General features: G+C 35.6%; 1 protein-coding gene across 2 annotated transcripts; it reads left to right on the forward strand.

The window, feature by feature from the left end:
• The first annotated feature begins 4,574 nt into the window (after positions 1-4,574).
• On the forward strand, positions 4,575-12,323 carry LOC131032041 (disease resistance protein TAO1-like). Of its 2 annotated transcripts, none has more exons than XM_057962946.1 (5): positions 4,575-6,202; positions 7,190-8,363; positions 9,233-9,517; positions 9,682-11,022; positions 11,571-12,323. In XM_057962946.1, the coding sequence occupies exons 1-5, from the start codon at positions 5,712-5,714 to the stop codon at positions 12,075-12,077; spliced, it is 3,798 nt and encodes a 1,265-aa protein (XP_057818929.1). In that variant the 5' UTR covers positions 4,575-5,711; the 3' UTR covers positions 12,078-12,323. The 2 variants fall into 2 exon arrangements, with proteins under 2 accessions (XP_057818929.1, XP_057818930.1); XM_057962947.1 differs by having other exon boundaries at positions 4,577-4,928.
• The last annotated feature ends 15,197 nt before the right edge of the window (positions 12,324-27,520 follow it).

The following is a 27,520-nucleotide window of genomic DNA, read 5'->3' on the forward strand; positions in this document are numbered from 1 at the left end:
AAGCCATTCCCCACTTAGGTCGTTCCCTTCACACCGGCCATAAACGACTTTAAGAGTTGATTTCAACTACTCGGGAAGGCAGACCTGCTAAAGGATGTAAATGCTTTGAAGGAAAGAAAGTTTTTTAAGAGAGGTCTGGTTTTTTGGATCACCCAGTTAAGGGGAGAGCATATACCTTCCTCTTTCGATTCAAGGCAATCACAAATTATTTTTAAACCTTCAATTCAGTGATTTGCTAACCTCTACTGGGAGATGTTGCTCCAAGAAAAGCATGGTGTTAATTTTACTTCCTCAAAGCAATGATTATTTAATCTAAGGAAATAACCGAGTCAACAAAGCAAAAGGTTCGATTTGGTCAACAAATAAAAATTGGTAAACAAAAGGGGAATAACTTCCCTCTTTAATTGCAACAAAGCTTTTGAGGTGAGGTTCTTTCCTTTGCACAAAATTGAATATGAATCCTTTTATACACCAAAGGATGGTGAGGTTCTTTTTATAGCTCTATTTTTGCAAAAAGAAATTTTTGTTTTGTTCTTTTTAGAGCCCAAAATGAAGGTTTTCTCCTATGAAAGCAAGAAAATTTTTGATAGTGGTTCTTTTTATAGCCCAAAAACAAGCCGAGTTCAATTCTAAGAAAAGAAAATCAAATTTTAAATTAACCTAGATAAGTTAGTAAAATTCTAACTATCTTAATCCGAAGATGGAGCTCCTATCTGCAATGAAATTGTTAGAGACCTGCAAAATAGCCAGTTAGATACCTTGGTGGACTTCTACAAGTCTAATTTCGAACTTTCGGTTACAATGTTTGTTTTTCTTATTCCTGTCTGTAATGCGCTATAGAACAAACTGTACGCGCTACATAATAACTGTAATGCGCTAAAAGAAGTCTTCAACACGCTACACTGTTTTCGGGATGGGCTACTTTGTGTGCCGAAAGCATTGCTCTATTTTTCTCTCGCGCCGAGACCTACAGGAAAAATTAGCAATCTTATGCATTGATAAATGAACTTTACACGCTAGGTGATGGACCCCACGCGCTGAACAGTGAACCAAATGCGCTAGGCTGTTGACCGGATGCGCTAAATAGTTAACTTAACGTGCTAATTCATTTTTCCCGCATACCTGCAAAAGTGGATACATTTCAAAACCGATTAGGTATATGGGGTAATGCCCCACGGTGGGCGCCAGAAATGTATGCGGGAAAAGCGGGTCGATAGAACTCAATATGTGAAAAATGGAGCTCTATGGTGCCTTGCTCACACACTCACAGGACTTCTTGGTGCAAGCTATGGAGTAATGAAGTATCACTCAGCTTCCCAAGGTTGGTCCCATGGTTCTCTATCTTACACGGTCCCTCAAACCAATGTTTTTTCTCTCAGATCACTGAGTAAAATGGTTTAGGGATGGCAAATGCAAGACCGAGGGATGTTTTTTGTTGATTTAATATGAGATGCATCCTAAGCTATGCATGATTCTAGAAATGCAATAAACTAACTATAAGATGACAAGGTTAGTAAATAAACTATCCTAGCATACTATATTAGTTAATGATTTAAGCTAATGATAATAGAAATACTCTAAAATGCATATTAGATTAATTCCTATTTAAAAGAGAGGCTAAATGATGAGCATAAATGGTATATGAAAGCTTGAATGTATTTGAGCATAAGTATGATACTACAAACTTGGATTATATGAAAATGGAGGAATGAGAGCTCTATTTATAGCAAACATAGGGCAATGGATGGTCAGGATTGAAAGAGTTATTCAAGGGTTGAGTTTGAAAGTTGGGAATCCATGTTTGCAATTTGCACCAATGAAATGGTGACAAATGTCAACATAAGACTGGTTGAGAAAAGGGGTTGAAGACATTAAATGCCTGAGAAGACCTCATGGTTATCTAGAGGGTAAGGGTCAAGCTTAAGTTAAGGTTACCCATTGGATTAAGTTTTAATCAAAGGATAAACTCTTGTGCAAATGATTAAGGGATAACCATGGTCAAAGCAATGAATGCTTGATGAGACCCTTAAGTTACATGGAGGTTGAGTTTAGAGAAAGTCTCTAATCATGCTAGAGGGTTGAGTTAACCATTAATGGTTTGGGAGACTTTGGAAAATTAAGTGGTTGAAGACTTGAAGCCTTTAATGGTTATCAAAGACTTTAAGGGTTTGAGAAGTGACTTCCCTTTGCTTAGGGATGTGACAAAGTTTAGAAGATGGATTAGGTTAATTTAGAAGTGATTAGAAGGGTCTAGAAGATATTAGGAATAGGTTTTAGAATGCAAGTGGGAGATGTAGGAAAATGCAAGTGGATGGAGGGATAATAGGATTTAATTGAAATAAAATGAATTTACTTCAATTTGGCTGCAATTTGGGGGAAATTAAATAAATTAGATTTATTCAATTTAGGATAACTATTTAATTAAATTTGAATTTAATTAAAAGTGGATAGAAGGGATTTAATTGAATAAATTGATTTATTCATTAAATGGTAAAAAGAAGTCTAGTGAATTTAATTTAAATAAATTGAGTAATTTATTTAATTTAAACAGAAGAATGTGGGTAATTTAATTAAATTGGATTTAATTAAATAGAGAAATGAACATAAAATATTCATTTAGGAATATGGTCATTTTTCTACGTCTACAGTATATATTGTATTTTTTTGAATTCAAAGTGTACTATTCTATTTTAACATGTTACAAAATTTATACCTCAGCCATCGAAGTTGGAGCTATAGTAACTAGGGGAGGAGTATGGGATACCATTGCTATATCCTGAAATGCATATTATTTGTCTCAATTTAAATCGATGTATAAATGAAAATTCATTTATGTAATTACAAATTTAAAGTGACTGATAAATAAAATGCTATGAATTCAAATCAACACACCTGTGTTTGTGGCTCATGGGCAAACACTATGTCCATCAACTCATCTGTCAGCGCAAAATCCTCAACTGTGTGGGCTTGACATCTACTTCCGCAAATCGTGCACATATGAGATGAGGATCCATCTGCACCGGCTGCATCATCTACCCCCGAGCATATCCCCGAGCAACACCCTCAAAAGCCATATTTCATGTATAATTTATTGTTCTAAATCTTGACCGTTTATCATTAAGTCACATATCTAATAGTGGATATTTTGCGTTCTTTGATTTCCCTAGAAGGAAGCCCTATCTTATGAGGGCATTGTATTATGTCTATATATTGTGATGTATTTCGAGAGTCTAATAGTTGTTGATTTGCCTCTATATCTTCATTGGCAATACTCCTATGACAAACTTGCTATGTAAGTATATTGTAATATGTTATTGACTCCTGAATAATACATTGGGCAGCTTTTGGAGTGTGAGGTTTTTCTCCCAAAGGGTTTTCCCCAAGTAAATTATTGTGTTATGGTATGCATGCTATTTATGTTTAATTATTTTGAGTTTTTATAACTATTGTAAAAATCTGTAAATTTTTGCATAACCCTCCTCTCAAGGTTAGTGTAGGAAGTTGTTTTGCTACCTTCATTTCCTTTCAATTTTATTGTTAACTTGAATTCCTTTCAGTTTTATTGTTAACTTGAATTCTTAACCTCACATAGTAGAGTTGTTGTGTAAATTTGTTCTAAATGGAAGGAATGGGAGTTCTCATGTGGAATACAAAGTCTTTGATTCCTAGAAAGTGATACATAGGTAGGGCCATTTTGAATGAATCCTCAAGGCATAGGTCTTGGTCTAGGGACGTGACGTGATCTAAATAGCTTACCATATTTAGTGCTAACATAAGTCTATGTTAAAGAATTTCTAACATTATCATGGATAGGTAAAGTTATAGAGTTAGCCTTTCTAAATTAGAATAGATTATCAAGATATTGAAAAATTGATGCTTTAATTTCTTATCTATAAAATGCCCATAGGAAAGTCAACAACTAGAACATATTAATTAGTTTGGTCATTTTATACGTGTTCAATGAATCATATAGATTATTAAAGTATGAAAAGTGTCATGCTTAAAAAAAAATCTATAATCTATAGAAACAAAAAATAGTAATAACCAAGTGTAACTAATACATATGCTAAATCATGCTAAAAAAAAGAGTAGTATTGTCTACATAGACTAAGCACAACACCCTAACACAACTCCCTAGGAAAAAGTCGTCATCCTCTTTAACCCTAACAAATTCTTAACTTAGTATTCATCATTCAATTTTTTCCTTCCCCTATCACTCTTCTATATTAACTTTTTTATCCAATTTAACTATAATAAATTGTAACAAAATTCACTTAAATAAACAATTTTCGCTTAATATCCCCAAAACACAAATTATCTTGAACCTTCCCCGATTGTATATTAATTTTCCACTCCTTTTTAACCATAATAAAATATAACAAAATTCTCTCAAATACACATTTTTTTTCTTCATGCCTAAGAAAACTCTGAACCTTCCTCAATTTTATACACCTTTCGTAGTTGAAACATAAATCATAATGAAAATGGCATAAATTATTGATAGGGACAGGCCACATCTTTGCCATACATTTGGATTTCAGTCAAAAAGGCATAAACTATTGATAGGGACAGGCCACATCTTTGCCATACATTTGGATTTCAGTCCATTTAATGAAGATCTTGGTGCCACAGAAGTTTGTGACAAAGCTCATGTAACACACATTAACAAAAGAGTATTTGACTATTTATTTTGCTTGTTTAATTTAAATGCAGGTGAGCCAGCTTAAATTTCTGGAGTACTTAGTAAATTGGGTGCCTCTGCCCTTCGTTGGAGGCTTTGCTGAAGTTTCAGCAAGAACAATGCTTGATCTAACTTGGAAAATTCAAAATTATACCACGTAATCGCATTGTCTAAAGATTCCATGAAGATTTGTGATCCACAATTTCACATTACCTGTTTCCAAGGTCTTCTACTGGGAAGATTCCCAGTAAGTGTTCCAAATTGCGTAACTGATAGAGCTACAGCCCGCACAAGTTATTAGTTGATATTGCATTTGGGTTTCCATGAATATTCCAAATTATACTTTGGGATCATAGGTATTTGTTTTATAAATGTTGATATAATGATGTTTGAGTAGCATGGCAAAAGATTTGCTCTGCTGAACTGATTTGTGATCCTTTTCTTGCTGTTTTCTGTATGCTGGTCATATTCGGTTTCTTCAGTACATAAAAGGAAAAATCTGGTTGTTTAATTTGGATCACCCCAGCCTTGGGAACAGTAAAGGCCCAATTATCACACATATACTGATAAGACACCCAAGAGTACAATCCCAATACTCCATCTCAGAAATTGCATATAACAGTAAGTAGGATGAGGATTTGCCCTAGAATTGCGTATAGTAAGACCTCATAGTCTCAAACTCGGAGATGACACCTAATAGCAGGAAGAAACGCCCTAGCCATTCTCAAGAGTAACCACCCAATGGTCTCCAACTCAGAGATTTCATTAAGGACAGGGGAAATTACCCCAACTTTGCAAACAGTAGAATTCCAATAGTCTATAGCTCAGAAATTATGGGTAGCACCCTTGCAAAGATTAAAAGCCCAGTAATCTCAAGCTCTGAGATTACAGACATCCAGTCTTGCAAATACTAGAATCGTAATATTCTCACTTCTAAATACTAGGAAAAAGGAATTGTGCTTTGTTTTCACAGAAGAAGAAGAGAGCATTGCAATAAGCCGTGATCTGTTTGTAATTAATCTGATAGATTATGTCACTGACTAGCGACAATCCCTCACCCAGGACTCTGTCGTCTACATCAAGGAGATACCATGTTTTCTTAAGTTTCAGAGGGGAGGACTTGAGAAGAACATTTGTAGATCACCTATATGCTTCCTTAAAAAATGCAGGGGTTAATACATTCCTGGATAGCCATGATATTAAAAGGGGGGATGAGATCAGTTCAACTATTAATAAGGCAATCGGCAATAGTGACATTCTCATTCCTATTTTCTCCAAGAATTTCGCAGAGTCCCATTGGTGCCTGGACGAGGTAACTCACATGTGCAAAGCAAATGGTATAATTATACCCTTATTCTATGATGTCAAGCCAACAGAAGTAAGGAATCCTTGGAGAGGTGCCTTTGCCAAGGCTTTTGAGGAGAAGAAACAAAGATACATACCGGAAAGAATAAGTGAGTGGGAAAGCGCTCTTCATAAAGTTTCCTCTTTCTCTGGCTGGTGTCCAGATGACGTATCCGGGTATGAAATCTAACTGCTTACTTTGTGAAAATTGTTAGTCATACTAACTATTGAAAGAAATGCATTAAGAAATTGTTTTCATGCTTCTCTGAAGAATTGTAGGAAAGTTTGGTAATATTTAATTTGAGCTGGTCAGGCTCAGTGCTCAAATGCTAGGATGCAGCTCTTAGAACTCATGATTTTGAATTCAACTGCCAAAAAAATTTCCTTTACTTGACCTCAGCTGCAGATAAATTCTTAGACAGATGATACTCATCAAATGTGTGAGCTCAGTTAACGATGTCAAGGGCCATAGATAAAACCTTTGGCTACAGGTGGAATCATTCCATTCTGTGAACCATGAAATCACAAAAGTTTCTAGCTCTGAATATCTGGAAAATGCATTTGCCTTACCCAATTGGACCTGTGCCCAAATACTCTTACCTTAGTAAGATCAGTGTTATTTGTATGTAAGAAAATTGCTTCTTGTAAAATTAGAAAGAAATGCATCGAGAACTAACTTTAAGATGCAATCATGCTACACTGTGAGCCATAGATTTATTACAGTAAGAATACTATTGCAGTTCAAAATACGAATGCTATTTATTTTAGTGCAGTATTATTATGGATAGCCCCTTCTGAGAGGGCTTATGAAAACTATATATTGGTGTAATTGAAATATAAGGGAGAAGAAGTAAGTTTTTCATTGGCCTTTTCTTCATTGGTACTGTTGTATGTTGTAAAATTTCCAATATAGTATACTAAAAGTGATGATGAAGAAATTTTTTCTCTTATATGATTTGAAGATCACAAGTCCTAGGGGTTCTCAGTTTAAACAGAATAAGGGTATAATTTGAAGATCACAAGTCCTAGGGGTTCTCAGTTTAAACAGAATTTTACTAATTAGAACCAGTCTAAGAGAGCTTTTAACTGTTATAGGAAACATATAAATAGTTATTGCACAAAAACCTGGCAATATCTTACTTTGCAAACTCATTTGCCTTTCAGGTTTGAAGCACAACTCGTCAAGCTTATAGTTCAGGATGTTTTCAAGAGATTAGATCAAAATGCAACCCCACTGGAGGAAGCTCTACCCCAGCCCTTAGAAGAAGATCCCTCAGATACAATACCCCAGGAGATCAGAAATGAACCACTTAGAATTTCAAAGACAATCTTAATGGGTATGGAAGAACATATGGGTAAAGTTATAAAAATGCTCAATACAGATTCTGATGAGAATGTCCTCACAGTTGCCATTTATGGAAATGGGGGTGTGGGAAAAAACTCACTCGCAAAGGCCATCCACAATCACATTTATCTCAAATTTGATGCTACCTGCATTGTATATGATGTGCGTCATAAAGCCCAAAATACAAATGGTGTGGCTAAAATGCAGCGCCAGATCTTGAAAGACCTTGTCAAGTTCAAGGATAAAGTTAATGATGAGGTTCATGGAAAGATGTTGATGAAGGGCCATTTGAGGTCCATCAAGGCCCTTGTTATTCTGGAATATGTTGATGACTGGAAGCAGTTGGAGGCTCTACGAGGGGATTGGTTTGGACCAGGTAGCAGAGTGATTGTAACAACGCTTGACCCTGACATACTAAAGAATGAAAATGGAAGTTTTGTTTATGAAATGCAGGGACTGGCTAAGGAACCTGCTCTTCAATTTTTTAGCTGGCATGCTTTCACGAGAGATCAACCTGAAGAAGATTATAAAGAATTGTCATTTAAATCTGTGGATATTTGCAATAGGTTGCCATTTTCACTTGAAGTTCTGGGTGCTCATTTGTATAATAGAGATTTAAGCCATTGGAAACAAGCCATTCAAACACTAGAATATTCAAGTTACCATGGCAAGAATTCCATTCTTAGACTTTGTTACGATGGCCTCGAATCTGAAGAGAAGGAGATGTTTCTAGACATGGCCTGTTTATTCATTGGAAGAAAGAGGGAAAGTGTGATTAGCTTTTGGGAAGCCAGTCATTTGTGTCCGAATGTAGGCCTCACAAAATTGAAGCTGAAATCACTCATTAAATTAGATGAGCATGATAGATTTGTAATGCATAGTGAGCTGAGGGATATGGGACGAGCTATTGTAGAAGAGGAATCAGCAGAACCAGGGAAGCGTAGCAGATTATGGAAGCCCGAAGAGGTTGAACTAGTTCTGACGGAAGGAAAGGTGAGGCTTTCAATTCTATTTACTTTATTCTTCCTCCCAATATTTTCTTGTCCATAAACTAAATCTGAGAAGTGATAGGATATCAATTTCCTTATGGATTGGACCAAATGTTATTGAAGACAGTATTTGAGATCAGAAATATGATGTTTTCACAGTTCATATTTTTGAAATTGGGTGCTTCTGTATTGAATTCTGTGAGTTTTTTATCATCAACATTTCAGATCACACTACACAATCTATCGATAAGATGAAGGGAGCAAAACGAATGATGATGGATTATGTAATGTGATCCAAAATGTTGATGATAAGAAAAAACTCACAGTTTAATTCAGAAGCACTCAATTTCAACATTTGAGATGTGCTAAGTTATCTTTGTATTTGGTCTTTCCACTGTATTTTATCGACATGTTGCATAGGAAAGTAGCAGTCTTACCCAGGGGCACATTTCCTGGGTAGAACCAGGCATCCTGGAAACGAAAACATCCTAGGGATGGGTGGATGGGTGGGGAATGTCCTCTCATCTATTAACTATTAAGTTACATTATGTATATGAATTTATGAATTTCAACTCTCATTTGAACTCTCAATTCAACTCAATTGCTATGCATAATGTATACGATGAATGATTTATCAATGTTGTCCTATGAATATTTTAAATTTCCCTATATATTTTAAATTTTCCCTACTTTTTATATTGCCGTTCCCTACCATCCCTAAAAGTAGCCAAAAAAAAAAATCCATCCCGGAAATCAGTCCCCCCGTCCCGAAAACTTGGGGTAACATAGGAAAAAAGTAGTTTTTATTTTCCATAGCATGATTCAAGGTCAATAATGATGCTTATAAATTTCTATCAATTTTAATCTGATCAGGGAACAGAAAGGGTGAGATGTCTTATGATTACCCACCTTCAGCAAGATGTAAAACTTCAAACTCATAATTTGCAAAGAATGTGTACTTTGCAATTGCTTTGGCTTGATGGAGCTCTTATAGAGGGAGACTATACAAAAATGCCTCCAGATTTGAAGTGGCTAAGATGGGAAAACTGCCCTCTAAAATGCTTGCCATGTGAATGGAATATGAAACATCTAGCAGTTCTCGATCTAAGCTTCAGCAAAGGTATTGAGGCAGTGTGGCCAGAATCATCCAATAAGGAGGTAATTCCAGAAACAAAATTTAATTAAAAGATATTGCAGATACAAACTGATCCTTTAATCTTTTTTCCACTGATTAGCAAAATTACAAAAGCTTTAACGATATAAAAAATAGATAGGAATATCTGCTTGATGCGTTCTTAATGATATGTTTTCTTTGTTTGCAGGGGCCAAAAAACCTCAAAGTACTTAAGCTAAATTACTGCACAAGTTTTCAAGTCCTTCCAGATTTAGCCAACCACAGATCTCTCATACAACTGGAGCTCTGTGGTTGTAAAGAGTTGAGGGAACTGCCAGAGTCCATTGAATTTCTGACAGAGCTTAGGTACCTTGATCTGTCAAACTGCTGCAACTTAATCCAACTTCCTGAAACCATAACTAAACTGAAATCCCTGGAGGCGCTTTTTCTATCTAATTGTCACAGCATCAGAATGTTACCTGACTCATTTGAACATCTAAGAGTTTTAAAAAAAGTCAAATTGGACGGAATACCCTTGAAGAATTTGCCCAGTTCCTTTAGATGGTTGTTCTCCTTGGAGAAGCTTTCTCTTCGCTTTTGCTATAAATTAAGAAGCCTTCCTCCAATAGGAGAGCTGAATCACTTGAGGTATCTGGATTTACATGGTTGTTCTAGTTTACAGACTCTACCTGACTCAGTGTATGAACTTAAAAGCTTATGCCGGTTGGATATGACTGGTTGCAAAAGAATCAGCTTAGGAGCAGAGCTAGGGGATCTTGTTTGCATGAAAAGGTTGGTTCTAAGTAATTGTGCAGCAATATGGAGCTTGCCTAAAACAATAGGCCAACTTAATTGTTTACAACATCTGAACCTGAACCACTGCACTTCTTTGTTTCGATTGCCAGAGGAGTTAGGAAATCTGGTCCATTTAGAAGAACTGTTGATAAATGAATGCTACAATCTATTTGAACTTCCAGAAAGCATTGGGAATCTTTCATGCCTAAAGACTCTAGAAATGGAAGAAACCTACAGCCTATCTTGTCTTCCACCCAGCTTTTCAAGACTTACTTCCTTAAAGCATCTAAAAGCAAGTGGTTGTCCTCTACCACAACGTGTTGGAGATTTTTCATCATTAGAAATTCTGCATCTTAAATCCTATAAAATGACCTTTTTGCCACCAACTTTTGTCTCACTTTTGCGACTAAGCAAACTCTACCTATATCACTGCACGGAGTTTTCAGAACTTCCATATCTTCCAAAGGAACTCATTGAACTGTATATTGAAGACTGTTTGGGACTAAAGGAAATCTCTAACATGCAACAGATGAAGAGGCTAAAGCTTCTGAGGATACACAACTGCAGGGAACTTGTTGAATTGCCTGACATTGGGTCCCTGCAGTCATTGCAAGAACTCTCAATATCAGAATGTAGGAATGTTAAGCGTATTCAAGGAATGGAAGGACTGAAATCCTTAAGAAGAGTGCATGTTACAGGTTGCAGATTGGCCGGTTCAGGAAGCTCAATATTGAAACCCTGCCAATTAATTAAGGTATCTCTCATTTTCCTCTTAATCTAATGATTATCAAATATAAACCACTTGCAGTGTAGTTACATAGATTGGTTACTACTTTCAGAATATTATAGTAAAAGAAAGATCAAGAGCACTAGATTCTATCGGTAGCGGGCCTAGAAATCTTTTCTTCAGTAATAAACCCCTAGAGATATGGCGTAAAAAGGATCCAGGAGTAGGACACATGGTTATATGGATAGCTTCATAGTTTTAGCTAGTAAACCCAACGGCTTTATGGGACAAGCACCCCACATACAACTTGGGATGTCTCATGTGTCCAACATGGGAAATTTAAGAATCTAACATGAGACATCCAAGAATCCAACTTGGATATCGAACATGGAAAGTAGGTACCTTGCCACACACTACCTTTTCGTCTTTTAATTAAGGACACATAGGCCATATATATAAGTACAAAGTGATGAGTTCCATTCTGATTGACATGCATCTAAGATAGATTATTTACATTTTCAAAATATGAGAGTGTCTTGTATACTAATCACCGTAATCTTCTGTTGGAATTACAGGAAACGCATTGTCCAGAGTTGCTCAGTTTTTCTGCAAATGGGGTACCAGAGTGCTTAGAAAAGAAGATGGAAACAAATGGTGATGATTTACTCTATGTTACATTGGACAGTAATGAACAATGTTCAGGGGTTATATTATGCTTTGTGGTGAGGTTCAAGTGTGGGATTAGCTCAGTCGCTGTAGAACTAGGCACTTTAAGAGATGGCAAGGAGATTTTCAATACCAGGCTTGTTAACCACTCAAAAACTGTAGAGGGGGATCAGATTTTTGTGCACATTTTGCATAAAAATCACCCCATGGTTATGATGTTGCAGATTAAAGATGTTGTCCGGGCAAAGGCAGACAGAGATGAGGAAAGAATGCTAATAAGAAGTGGTGGAATGCAATTCTTCTCTGAAGGAGAAGATGGGAAAAGAGAAGATCTAATACTGGAGAGCCTGGGAAAGGATTTGACAATGTTAATGGAAGATTACTCTGAAAATCTAGCATTTGAAGATGATGAATAAAATTGGAGCTGGAAAATATTTTCAGTGTACTGTTCTAGTGAATGAGGCTCAGTTTTAATAGAGTGGTTCCCTTTTTTGTAAGTAGCCTCGGAAAAAAGCATGGTATCCGTAGATGTTTTGAATCATAAACAAGAATCAAGTTAGCTAGATCCTATATTACATGTCATAAATATGTGATATTGCAGTGTCATATATGGGCAACTGCAATTAAGTCAATTCAAATAATTCACATTGGTCATTCAACAAGTGGCGTATAGAGTGTCTTTTGAAACATGAGAATTTTATATGGGTTTCAGATATATATATTTCATACAATGGACTCAAACTTGTTTGCAACAACTATGTGAACTGCATATAAACGTCAAAAAAATCATTAAAATCTTTTCTATCCCACACGTCTAGGATATCATAAAAAATATTCTTGTTCTATTCTATATACTGTAATGATTGTCAATTAGTCTGAGTTTTTGTAGGATGAGCCTGATGAAGAAGGCTTGTGTGAGATCTGTTTCATTTGTAAGAAATAATGATTTGTAATTTATGATTATTCTAGTTCCTCAGCATTGACGTAGCTAAAGTTAATTCAATGCTCACATTCTATTCGATATAAAATGTACAATGGAACTAGTTTATATCACTTGTTTGTAACTAATCAATAAATAGGCTTGATATGGTTTTTGTCATAGCCAGCACTCCTAATCACTTAACCATAGGCATGTAGACTGTTTTCTCTATAGCATAATAATATGCTCAAAATACACCATTAAAAAAAAATTGAATCACTCAGATGCAAATGTTCTTGCATGCCCAAGAGGACATTGGATACAGTAGCACCAATGTTCCTCTCACTATAAATTGAACTGCGTATGAAACTCAAATTCATTCTATTAGATTAGATGACAAAATCCACCAAAGAGATTTCATCTCAACTCTGCCTCCTATGCTTCCACCCTTGGTATTTTCCATAGCCTAACATTCAACAAAATCGTCAGGATATAAAGAGCATTTTCCAGCAATATAAAAGTGGAGTGGATCTAAAAAACTCTTTTCTGTTAAGAAAAATAGTTATTTTAAAACATGGTTAACAACTTGTGCACTGGCTGTAGTCCAAAATTACATTGAAGATATATCTGTGATTAATTGATTTTCATCATTTTAACCTACATTCTATAAGAGATTGCAAGGTACTCAGGAAGAGGTGCCATCTTGAATAGTTGGGTGCATGTGCCAGTGAGAGGAAGCTTCCTAGGATTCACCACCGGAGCACAATACTTGAATTAGAGGAAAGAAGAATTTTCTTCCCACTGGAAAATTTGATTTATGCAGAAACATGCATATCTTATAGATAAGTTATGAGAATGCCTTTCATAAAAGATAACATATTTTCACACCAATGCACCTCTTGAAGGAGTTTTAGCAATGCATTTTATAAAACAGATGTAAAAATAAATAAATTAATCGGAAGTAGTTTACAAATATAGAATTGAGCACAAGGATACACGAAGATCAAATCTCATGATAGAAAATGGGAACCAAAGATAGCAACAAAAGAATAGAACCACTCTATCAGCCCAAACAAAATGAGGACACAAAATCAACAGTCCATACCATCGCTCAATTTTATAACCAAAAAGGGCGCATATTACAAATTTTCAGCAAAATCATAATAGCAACTGCCTTAGCCATCACATGTTCCATAACGAGGTTAAAATGAAGACTCCATAACACCGAAATGTCATATAAAAACTCCAAACAATACAAAACATATATCCTCTATACAGTATACCAAACTGGAACATATACCAAGAATTAGTAATATTATCTAAAGAAAGGATTAAACATTACTTGTTAGTTTTTCTTTCTCATTATTTTATTGTTGTTCATTTCCTTGTTTTGTCTTTCGAGATCAACATTTTTTCTTCAAGTATCCTTTGTTTCCAAAATGCCAACACTTACGTACAATTTACTCTAGATTTGAATCTACCCTTCATAGATTTTTCACAATTTGTTGAGCTCTTTCCTCTCTGCCCCTATCTTCCCTTATTCTCTATAGTCAAAGCATTACCAAATGTCTCACTTGTTCTTTTTCATTGCATTTCTTCACTAAGGATAACACTAATAGCATTATCAAACTTTAAAGTGTTTGAACTAGAGATAGAATTACTAACAACCGTGACCAAGCTATTCTTGCTTTCTAGCAATGAACACAAAATCAAAAGAGCCCTAACCTCATCATCAAATGTCACTTTTATAAAACTTAATCAGCTAATGACCATATTAAACTCATTCAAATGATCAACAATAGACCCATCTTCTAACATATTCATATTAATTAAATATTTCATTAGAAATACCTTGTTAACATTAGGTTCACCATTGTTTATTTTGATATATTGAAAGCCACCAATGTTGGGAGGCATAGACTTATGTTCCTAATACCTTTCTATCAATAATCCCCTAATCTAGATCTATCACATTTGTTGGATTCTTTAGTTTTTCACCCCATGGTAAGAAAAGCTCCTTTTACTATAGATAGACTTTCATTTACATCTTCTATCACTGGTAGTTTAGGCCATTGAACTTTTCTACCCTAAACTTGTCTTCTTTTTCCATTGCTCCCACTCGTATTTGAAATCTCCTACTAAATGACTAAAATACAAGACTTTGATACCAATTGCTAGGGTTTAAGTAGACTAGAGGAATAAAAAATATTAAATATAGTTTAAAATAAATTAAACACAAAAAATCAGAAAAACACACAAATTTAACGTTGTTCACCCAATGTGTGCTGCATCCATAAAGAAACAGTTGTCCATTTTTTTATTATCTTGTGAAGAAACAAATTACAATCTTATGTCTTTTCACATTCCACAACCACTTTTCAGTCATGCTTGGTAGTTTACAAAGATGGGTTTACATGCCAAAATAAAAATTGAATCATTTATTAAATTATGGACAATTTTCACTTTAGGGGTGTTACCCCCAAGCCCCTAGTTGAGGGGGCTACCCCAAGACCCCTACCATGGGCTCTGCCCTTGAGCCCCCACTAGGAGGATAGTCCCCTTAACCCAAATGAGGGGCTCTACCCCCTTGCACTCCCCCGTTAATTGATTTGGGGACACCAAAATTTAAGCTCTATGACATGATCAATCAGCACGTACCAATAATCTCCCACTTAAAAAATAATAAGACTTCATACCAAACATATCCCACTAGATTGATGCACCTGGACTAGGCTTGTTTCTCATTTTTATTATCATGCTTGAAGACCAAGAGAAATTGAGAAGGAAATAAGTGTCTCCCAACTTACTAATTTCATTAACATATTACAATATTTTCACTAGTGTGTACATTTTAAAGCTTCAAGTATACATCTTCTAACATTTATAGTATGAAATGATACCTAGGCTATATATGCCTAGCCTTAGAATGAAAGGTTTGAAGACCACAAGTGATCACTGAGAAGGAGGGAGGGGGGAGGGTGAATCCGTGATATTCTAAAATTTTAAATCAAAGTGTGCAAATATAAATAGATCAAAAACACACACACACAAAGACAAATCTTGTAACACAAGAATTTACGATGAAACCCATTGTGGGAAAAACCTCAGTGAGAAGAGTTGTTGGAGTCTACTACTCCAATCCAGCCTCACAATGAAATGTCTTATTACAATATAGTTTTGGGCACCAACCCAAAGAGCACTAACCCCTGAAATTTTGAGCATCTACTCAAGGAGCACCTACCCCCTACTTTGAGCACCCACTTAGAGAAATTACAATGACTGAAAATTAGATTTAAAACAATGTGACACCTTGTCATAGATGAGTTTTGTAACACTTAAAATCTAATTGACATGCACACCCTGTTGCTCTGTTATATTATCCCTTCGATATCTCTTTACTGCCTTCTAGTCTCTGTAAACCATTAGGGTCTTCTTCTTGTTGTCTTCTATCTCTTTATATGATGTCTTCTCTCCTTCTCTTCATTAGCACCTCACTCTTTTTAGGGGGAAGTATGTCACGATCCTTATTATTTTCCTTAAATTATTAATTTATAAATTAAATTAATTATAATTTAGTTAATCGTAAAATATGATTTATTATTCCATAAATTTTAATATTTTAATAAATATATGTATTGATTTTATCCTAAAAATAATAAAATAAGTAATTATATTAATATTTAAAAATATTAACAATATTATTAAATAAATTATTTGTAATATATTTTAAATGAAAAGAATGAATTTTTAATTACATGTTCATTTTAAATAAACTAAAATTTAAAATAAATAAATCAAAATCTTTTATTTAAAAAAGAAAAAAAAATGATTTGTTTTTCTTAAAATGCATGTTGAGTCTAAATAAAACACAAATTTAAATTACCTTGTTTCATACTAATGCATGACTTTTATTTATTTACTTTTGAAACCAAGTCAAGGAAATAGTGATAAAGTGGGAATGCCCGACTTAGGAGGAGCCCACGTGCACAAGTAAAAGTTTAAGTTAAAACTATAAAAAATAAAAATTAAGCAAAAGTCAAGTTTAAAGTATAGTGGACCGATTTTTAAAGGGCATGCATTTCTTGATAAAGCACATGGTAAATTTAAAGTGTTTAAATTATACTTTAAAAATAAGAAGAAACTTAAAGAAAGTGAATGTTTAAGTGCTTTTAAAAGCACATGCTTATTTCAAAACTAAAAGAAGCTCCTCCTTTCTCCCATGTATGTAGTATTTCAAAGCCATGGGATTTTTAATATTGAAAAATTAGAAAGAGGTGAAGTAATACAATGTTTAAAAGATTCAATCATTGAATATGGAAGATTAATGTCATTATTCATTTTTATTTTATGATAATGATGATTTCATTTGGATTGTGTTTTAATGTGAATTTGGTAACATGAAGAAGATCTTGTGTAAATTGTCTTAGATATAATTGCTCGTTGAAGATAAAATCAATTCTTGTTAAATAGACTTGTTGAAAAGCATAATAGACTAATGCATTTGTTTGGCCATATGTGTTCTTACTTTCTCTTAATCTTCTGGTAGCCTTTATTTGCTTATATATGCATTGATGAATTATCGTGTTTTCTCCATGTTGAGATAAATTTATGTTATGTTTACCTCTTGAAATAGATGTGATTGAGATAGAGTTGAGACTCAATCTGAGTCTAGATGGTTAAGCAAGCATTGTTGTATCTATCATTATATGTATACATCTGCATCTTGTGTGTCATGATATCAATACACTAGTGATAGAGTGTGAATGTATCATATTGCACAAATTCCATTTTTCCTGCCAGTATTGCATTGCTAGTCTTCCTCGTGCTAGGCTGGGTATCTTTCATGTCATGAAAGATTTTGGGGAAGTGTAACTACTTTGTGGTAGGGTGGAAATGTGCTCCGACAATGTTCTCGCGCGTGATGTGCACGAGGGAGACAAATGATGGAAGTTCTTGTTAGGTGGGTCATCATGATTTGTTGCTTATGCATATATTTTATTTCACCTTGTGGAGTATTGTAAAGGTGTGTTTTTCTCTATGTTCAGTCTTCTTATTGTTTTCTTACTCTAACTTGATGTCAAAATATGTAGTTTCATGTTTCTAAACCTGTGTATCTAGACACATGGCAATGATTTATTCTTGATTATGTGTATTTTGTGAATTATGTTATTTTGAAATTATGGTGGCCTTTACACATAAGGTGTCAAACGAAGCCCCCAACGGTATCTGCAGTACATTGTTAGGACCACACCCTACAAACCCACATTGTTAGATAAAATCACAAAATCATCAAATGCTTACTAAGGAAGTGATGAAATTTGAGGGTAGCTATATGTCCCCCTTGTTTCAGCTTGCTAATTAATGAGTTGAAACAAGGTATCATGTTTACCACATCAAATTCTGAAAGAAAATTGATGATAAATGCTCACAACAAGGTTTGATACAAGATCAAAGCTAATGGAGAATAATTTGGTAAGAAAGATAACTAAACCACAATTCCAACATAACCAAGAGTGTGAGAATTTGAGCTCTCTAACACAAGATGAAAGATTAAGCAGAAAAAAAATGTAGAAACAAAGTTTAGAAAAAGAATTACCTTTTAAATATTAGGGATTTTTTTTATGAATAAAAGAAGGAAGAGATCCTTATCCAAAGACATCCACCTTTGAGAATAGAGGGGATCTTTGATAGGGACAACATCTTGAAGGAGAGAAAGAAAATAAGAATATACACCTTCTCGAATATTTAGGAAAAGAGGATTCTTAGCAAAGGATTGCATACTTTCACTAAGGAGAGATTCTTCATGAATGATGTACCATTTCAAACAAAGAATTAAGTCCTAAATAAGGAATACACATATTCTATGAAAGAGATGACATCAAATAAAAAATACAACTCCACAAAGGAAAGGTGAATCCTTAGAAAAAGAGATAGAAGATAGAAATATCATTCTTTCTCCCCAAGTATAGAGACAAGGAAATAAAAGAGAGATCATGTGTAAAACAAACACTCTTCTAAAAGAAGGAAAGAGATCCTCATCAAGGATAAGCACATTCACAACATAGAAGGGTTCATTATAAAAGATACCACTCAATGAAGAAAAGAATTTGATGAATGATTATAGACTTCCACATGAAGGAAGATGTCCAATTAAGGGCACGTACTTAAGATCCTCATTAGGGATATTTGTTCCAATATGAGAGAGGGAATTCCCAATAGGAATATGCACCTCTACAATCAATAAGAGATCCTTATATTAGACACTACTTCACAAAGGGGAAAGTTTAATCCTAAGAAGGAGAGATATTTGAAATGATTATTGCCCCCATACATAGAGATAAGAGATGGGACACATATAGGCTATTATGTTGCTTCTAAAGTATGATTTCACATGAAATTGTACTATCATGAATGACAATGAGCCCCCAATTAGTGAGTTACCAATGCCACATAATGATGAGCAACATATTAGATATTGGCAATTTGGAGGAATTGAATATGTGTTGCATTGATGTTTGTCATTGATGTCAACACTAGATGTTTTGCTATCTACCAGCTTCCGGTAGAGTGGATGGATTATCATGTTGATTTGGAAATTTATCTCCAATTTTGGTTCGACTATTAGAATTGGTTTGGATTGGTTATTCATGTGTTCCTGATGTGTATCAAATTCAATTGGTATAGGATTTGATGACATGGATGCTATCATATGTTCTAGTAAGCCTTTTGGTTATCGGTAAGGGTTCTACCGACAACGCTTTGATGAAGATCTTTTGGGGAATCTGATAAGTGGTGTTGGTACGGCTTCTAGAAGGTTATCAAGATGCTAATGGTTATCATGTTCGTGTTCCAGTTGATTGTGGTGTTTCATTTGGCTTATGGCGACATATTTTGGGTCTAGTGTTATTCTGTTAGGTTTTGGACCAGTTTATGTAACGTGTTGGTTGATTCTCCCAATGCATCACCGGTTGGATTTATTGTTTGGTTTATGTTGTTTCGGTCTTAGGTCGACTTGGTTTATCACTGGTTTGCAGGGTTATGTAACAGATCTATTGTATTATCTTTTAGGTGACTGACCTAATTGTTTAGGTCCCGGGTTGGTATAAATATGATGTAAGATCTCTTTGTAGACCATGGGATTAAGGTTATAGGATAATTTGTGTGCAAATAAAGTTGTAATCATATGTTGAGGTTTTGGTCGATCATAGGTGATCGAATTAGGTTTTTGAAAGAGGTTCAAGACCTCCGGTATTGAGCTTAACCAGAACTGTACTCAGGAATAGGAGATGCTATTCTTGTAGTTCATTCATCTTTCCGAATTGTAGTCTGGATTTATTTTGTAGTCAGTGAGGCTCCTTTTGTGATGAGCAGTGCGCTCTAGGCTGTTGGCCTTCCTGCATGTGCAAACCCCTCTTATTGTAATCACATACTTGTTGTAGAAGTATTATCTGACTGTGGGTAGGCTTCCCACCATGGTTTTTCCCTTTACCAGGTTTTCCACATACAAATCATGGTATTATGTGTTATGGATGGTTGGTAATTGTTCTGTGATTTATGTTTATCCTTAATTGTTATATCTTCTATTCTGGTATTTGGCTTATGCATTCCAGTAAAAGGTTTTATGTGCTTAAAGTTTTATAAATTGTTGACAACTGATTCAACCCCCTCTCAATTGTCCACCAGTTATTGTAACAATTGGTATCAGAGCCTAGTCCTCTTTGCAGAAGCTTAATTGTTTGAGGAAGATCCTATGGCAACTAATAGTTCAACTACATCTATTTTTCAAAGAGAAACCTCTAAGATTGATTCGACAAATTATAGGGTATGGAAGATTTAGATGGAAACTCATTTGATATGTATTGGGAAAGAAATTAGGGAGGTCATGGAGAAAGGCTATACTCATAATTTGACATCTGGCAATCCTCCTCCGACAACCTTGGATAAGGACATTGAGAATGATTGTAGAGCTTGAGAAGCACTCTTAAGTGCACTTTCTGATCAACAAATTATGGGATTAGCTGACCAATCATCTACGAAGGCTATATGGGATAAGTTGGAGGCTCTAAATGAAGGTGACCCTACTGTTAAAATTGCTAAGCTTGATGGTTATCGGGTAAGGTATGAGAATCTGAAGATGGAAGAAGATGAAAGGATTAATGCTTTTGTGGAAAGAGTTAATGAAATTGTTATGGGAATTCAGTGTTGTGGTGGATCTCTGAGCGAAGATGAGATTGTTTCTGAAGTATTGAGAGCTTTGGCACCGACTTACAAGATGAAGGCTACTACAATTAATGACCCAATGGCTAACACTTCTGTTAATAGGGATACTTTGGTTGGAAAATTATCTTCTTTTAAGCTTGAAGAATTTGGTCCTCAAGGAGTTGCAAAGACTGAATCTTCTTTTCGCACATCTACATCATCAACTGGCAAGAGTGATTGGAAAGTTTTATATGTGAAGGAACTGGAGGAAATGAAGAAAGAAGATAACGAGTTTGAGAAACTTGAAGCCCTATTTGCTAGAAGAGTACTTAAAGGTCCAACAAGAAGTAAGTATGAAGGAAAATCACCTTTTAAATGTTTTCCATGTAATAAGATAAGTCATTTTGCATCTATATGTCCTAAAAGGAATTCAAGATTTGAAGAGTAAGTTAGAAGATCTTTTAGGCCTAACCATGATTATTAGAACAAGCATAAGTATAGGAGAAACAAAGACAAATCATGTTACTATGCAGATGAGGAAGGTGTTGTTAGATAGTTCAGATAACCGAAAAACAACTGGGGGGGGGTGAATCAGTTGTCATGGATTACAAGAACATTTAGCAATTATAATTTTAATACCAAAACCCAAAACATTAATACCGGAATTCTTAAACCAAATACTGAAATAGCAGTTAAACCAATTAAGCATAAACCATAATCAAAGAATAAATACCATCCACATGACACCAAGACTTATACATGGAAAACCTGGTAAAGGGAAAAACCATGGTGGGAAGCCTACCCATAGTCAGATTATACTTCTACACTAAGTATGTGAATTACAATTGAGGGGCCCGCACTTGTAGGAAGGCCAACAACCTAGAGTGCACTGCTCATCACAAAAGGAGTCTCACTGACTACAAATAAATCCAGACTACAATCCACAAAAGTGTTTGAATTGCAAAGATAACATATCCTATGCTTGAGTACAGTTCCGGTTAAGCTTAATACCGGAGGACTAAATCCTCTTATATAAACCTAATTTGATCTCCAATGATCGACCAAATCCTCTACTTGAATTATATTACATTATTCGCACATTATATGTCCTTATCCATAACCTATGATATAATCTACAATGAGATCTTACATCTATATATACAAACCGTCAACCATAAACAATCAGGTCAACCACCAAACAATAACCCAATTACATAATCACAAAACATGTCAGCCTTAGGCCAAACAAATAATATCCAACACATAAAACATCTCGGAGACATATTGAGAAGTCCAATCCACATGTTACATTAAATTGGTCCATAACCTAGATCAACCAGGACCCCATATAGGCCCACATGCTAAAGCATTGATCTCCAACCGCCAAGTCTTGAATATGATCACCAGAAGCATCTTGAATCACCACCAGAAGTTGTATCAACACCACTTATGCATATCATCAAAGATCTTCATCAAAGCTCTACTGGTGAAACCCTTGCCAGCACCGCAAGCCAAACTTTCAAGCAAACAGGATAGCATCCGATCATGAGACCAAAACTAATTGACTGAATATGAACATGAGTATCATGAACAAGCCAATTTCATAACCAAACTATACTAGAGCATACTGGATCATGCCAAATCCAGACCAACCAGAAACCACTCAACCTACTGGGACTAGAAGGGTGTCGATAAAGCATTGAAATAGATAGTGTTGACATCAATGAAAAAACATCAATGCAACACATAATCAATTCCTCCAAATGGCCAAGAATATCCCCCTTTGGCATTGATGGCAACTCTATGCGGGAAATGAGGGTGACAAAAATGCAAAAGTCAGTTTCAAAGGACCCACACACCAATGAGACTCTTGGTGCAAGTTATAGGAACTATATTGAGATAGTTCAACTTCCCAAGGGGTGTCCCATTGTTCTCTATCTCATAGGATTCCTAGGATCTCACTCTTGCTATCAAATCATTGAGCAAAGTGGCTTAGGAATGACAACTCCAAGAAAGAGTGATGTTTGATATATAAGCATGAATGCATTCCTAATACATGTTTGATATTGAAACTATGATTATTTAAGCTAGTATGAAGATGATGCTATGATAAAGGATTAGTAAACTTATCCTAACATGATATACTAGTCTAACATGGATATGCTATGATATTAAAATGCTTCTAAATGCTATTATGATTTAACAAAGAGAGGCTAAATTCTTAGTAAAAAGACTACAAGTTTGATTCACAAAGACTTAGATATATCATTAGCAAAATGACTATAAGTTTGATGCATAAAAACTTCTATATCCAAATGAGAGAATGAGAGCTCTATTTATAGGGAAAATAGGGCAATGGATGGTCAAGATTGGATAATATTAACAAAGGCCAAGATTGAAAGTTAATCAATCCATGTTCACAATTCTCACCAATGAAATGGTGACAATTGTTAACAAGAGGTTGCTTGAGAGGATATGTAAGAAGCATTAAATGCTTGAGAAGACATGAAGGTTACCTTAGGAGGTAAGGTTAAGGTTAGGTTGGGGTCATCCATTGGATAACACTTTTATCCAAGGGGTAAACTCTTTTGCAAGGGTTAAAGAGATAACCAAGGGTAAGGCCATGAATGTTTGATGAGACCCTTGGGTTGTTGGCATTTTTGATGATGTTGTGATTGTCATTGATGGACACACACTTGCTTTGTGTGCACTTTCTTGATGTATGAGTTATGCTCAACTGGTAATTGTTCCAACTGGTATTATGTATTATAGTCTTTAGACTATCAATGTTTTGCAGAAGGCACGTTTACTGGTCACAAATTGACTAAAGACCCCAAGTGGTATGAAGACCTCAAGCGGTTCGAGGATCTCAAGCGGTACGAAGGAAGTAAGTGGTAGTTAACATTTTCCTATTCTTCATTTTGACAACCTATAATTAGTAAAATGTATGAATCGGTATTACTCTGTGATGAGTTACAAACTGGTATTTCTGTGATGAGTTATCTTCCATCGACACTTTAATGGTGATTTTGTGCCGTGTTACCAAATGTGTCTAGATGCACTGAACCTAGGAACTTGTAATGTAATCCTATTGGACCGACATGAAATTAGACTCCTTTATAAGGACATCATGTCTAGGGTTTTAGCTGTTGATAAGGTTTTTTTTTATGTGCGATCACAGAAGAAAAGATTAGGTCTGTGTGAAGAGTAGGAGTGTGGAGATATTGAAAGACTAAAGTAATGCTAAAATGCATTAACAATGAGCTATCATGGATCTAACCAAGTATACTGTGCTAGTATTTAGATCACTCACTTGTTGATTACTCACATCTTCGACAAGTCTAAAACCCTTAACTGGGTAGGCCTGGCAAAGCCTTTGTAAATCCTCTAACAAGGTGGTTCACAACTATGAATCTGAAATCCTCTCACAAGGTAGTCTTTAACAGGACTTATCTCCTAACAGAGATCTAGATTCCTAATAGGATCTGTTTTGGTGAAGAACATTGTATGACCTTAACTGGCCTAGTTTCTATTCTGTAGATAGTTACTTGTGAGTTTTCCGCTCATCGTGGTTTTTCCTATTTGGGTTTCCACATCAAATATTTTGTGTTATGGTGATTGTGCTCTTGTGGGTGAATGCTTTATTTGTTGTTTGGTTTGCATTTGTCTTAACTGGTTTGTTAGTAAAACTGTTATATCGGTTAACTGCTAAACTGTTTAAGAGTTTGAGTTCAGTATTTTTTGAATACTAATTCACCCCCCCTCTTAGTATTCATCAATTGGTATCAGAGCCAACATTTCTATAAGTCTAACCACTTGGAAGGAGATATGGGGGAATACATTGTGAGGGAACTTACTCATCGGCTCACTCAAATTGAGAAAGCATATGATGAACTCAAAGTCAAATATAAAGCCTCTCTGGCAAAAAGAAGAGAGCATGCTGAGAAACTGATGGAGCTTACTGAAAATAGTTCTTCTGATGAAGCAGACATGGAGGCCCTAGTTGAAGAAGTTGAAAAACTGAATGAATCTAATGCCAACCTGAGAAGGGAACTGGAAGGAATGACTATTAGAATGTGTCAAGAGCTTGAGAACTGAAGGAAAGTTGAAGATCTGGTAAAAGACAAAGATCATGAGATCTCCAAGCTGAAGCAAGAAATCAGTGCCCTTACCGCTCATCTCCAAGAGAGTAAAGTGGAAAAAGAAGAAATGCAAGGTGAACTAAACATGGCTATTTTTGAGAATGAAACCTTGAAGGAATCCAATGCAAGTATTTCCAAAGAACTCATTGAGTCAAAGGAGATACTTTCCAAATTCAATCAAAGTGCTGCTAAGCTAGAGCAAAAGCTTGAATCGACAAAACTAGTTAACAATACCACTGGACTTGGCTTCTTCGGTTATGAGGAAGGTGAGACCTCTGGAGCAAAAGATGTAGCATCAAAGAAGCAACCAATATCAAAGGATAAAGGTAAACAAAAGTTCAAACCTGTTTGCTTTAATTGTCTCAAAGAAGGACATACTGCTAATGTGTGTAGAAGCAAGGCCTACAACAATTTTCCTTATTTTCTAAACAATAAGCCTAGATCCAATAGATTCAATGGAAACTGTTATGCATGCAACAAGTTTGGGCATAGACCATTTGAATGCAGGTCAGCAGTGTACAACATTGGGAGATATCCTCAAAGGACTCAAGAAGTTTTTCTGGAACCCTCTGTGAGTCGGAATCCCAACCAGTACAATACCTACAACCATCAGTCAGGTGGTTATCAAGCGACAACCAGTTGGAGAACAACCTGTATGATCTATCATGGTAGCGGTCACACTGCTGCAACATGTAGAAGAAAGAATGGTAGTATGAATAATGGACCATGGAAAAAACCTAGAATGGTATGCTACCACTGCAACAAACTGGGACACACTGCTAGAACTTGCAGAATGAAAAAGAATCTATCGGATGATATACCGGTCACTACAGAAGGGAAGATTGATGTTGAAACTGTTCAAGAAGGAATGAATAAAAACTGGAAAAAGAAATCTGAAGAAGTGTCACAGGATGAACCGATTTCTGCACCTAGTGTGGAAGTCTCTGAACCAACAAACTGAGCTTCAGAAAAGCTTAGGGGGAACAAATCGGTGAAATGTTTCGAACCCCCAGTTTATATTGGTAAAGGCTTTAACCGGTATATGTTACCTATCAATCGGTAGAAGACTGGAAGTGGTAAAAGGCAAAATTAGGGTTTATGCCCTAATGGTAATGCATTTATTATGGTAGGTGAGAACTTGTTTAAAAGGGATTTTTCAATGTCATTTTCACTTATCAGTTTTCGAGCGTAGAATTTTTCAAGTGTAGAGCGACAAAAGGTGATTCACTTGCGATTCAAAGAGATTTCAAAACTTGCAGAAGAATCTGGAGATATTTTCAATCAATCAAGTGAAGAACACCAAGCGATAATCTAGCAACCGAAGTGGTGTGTTGCGAAGCTGCATTAGCAAACCCTAAATTTTGAAATTTTGAAGGTATTTCTCAAAATTCTTGTTTATCAGTTAATCATGGCTTCTGCATCGCACTCCAGTTCTAGTGTACCTATGGACTTAGTTGAATTCAAAGAAAAATGGAATACAATGCTTTGTCCCAAATACCTATCGGATTTATTGTTGAATGAGATATTTTAGGGTACATCGACTGCAAATTAGAAGACCTAGGATCCCTAGCGATTCATTCCCAGCTAGGTCTATTGTGTGGGGATGACAAGAAGATTAAACCGGAATACAACATCCTGGAGAGGAAGAAACTTTAGTGGTTTACTTTCTTGAAGAGTTCACGGAAGAGCACATTCGCATCATCCTAAGCAGAGTGCATGGCGACAAGATGTATTTCGAGAGGATGCATGACATTACACCTGAAGCAATTCATGCCATCACCAGTTTCTACAACAGTGGTGAGGTACCAACCCTACGGAAGGTCATCAAGAATGAAATGACTAAGCTCACCAGTTCTCTGAGCGACCAACGAGGAATAACTGTCAACACCATCAAAGATGATTTGGTCAAGTATGCTTGCATGGTGTTTGGATACCGAACATTTTATGCTAGTAGAATAAACTCTGTCTCTGCTGCTGCGGTGAATGCTGCCTACAAAATGATCAAAGAGGACACCTCATTTGATCTATGCACCTATTTGCAGAAGCAACTTCTATTAGACTCGAATTCCATCAAACAGGACAGTGCCTTAAGATTCAAATTTGGACAACTTTTGATCGGGCTATTTTTCTACTTCCAAGGCTATTTCTCGGGAGTTGGTGATGTTCAATGGTCTGCTAATCAACCAGTCACCAAACAAATTAGGGAAAGTCTCCAAGTAGTGGGAACCGGATATCCTGGGGTCTTGAATAAATATTTTGATGAATTCAAGCGAAAGATGAGCCACAGAGGATGAGGATATCTGGAGATATTGTTAAGAAATATGAAGAGGACATTTGCTTTACCATTAAAGTAGATGAGTTATAATGGAAGTGGTAGAGCCTAGGAAGGAAGAAGTAGAACAGGAGATGATAAAATATCTGTGTATGAATGACCAGTCACCATCTGAAATTAGATCGATGACACCTGATTCTTTATACAATTCTCTGGACAACGAACGACACATTTCCATAGAGAAAGAACAGGAAATAAGGGAAAAAGTATTTGCTTAGTACTTTCCTAAAGCCTCCAATTTCGAATTATTTGAGATAATGGACACGC

This window comes from Cryptomeria japonica, chromosome 4, assembly GCF_030272615.1.
Source record: "Cryptomeria japonica chromosome 4, Sugi_1.0, whole genome shotgun sequence".
Lineage (NCBI taxonomy): Eukaryota > Viridiplantae > Streptophyta > Pinopsida > Cupressales > Cupressaceae > Cryptomeria > Cryptomeria japonica.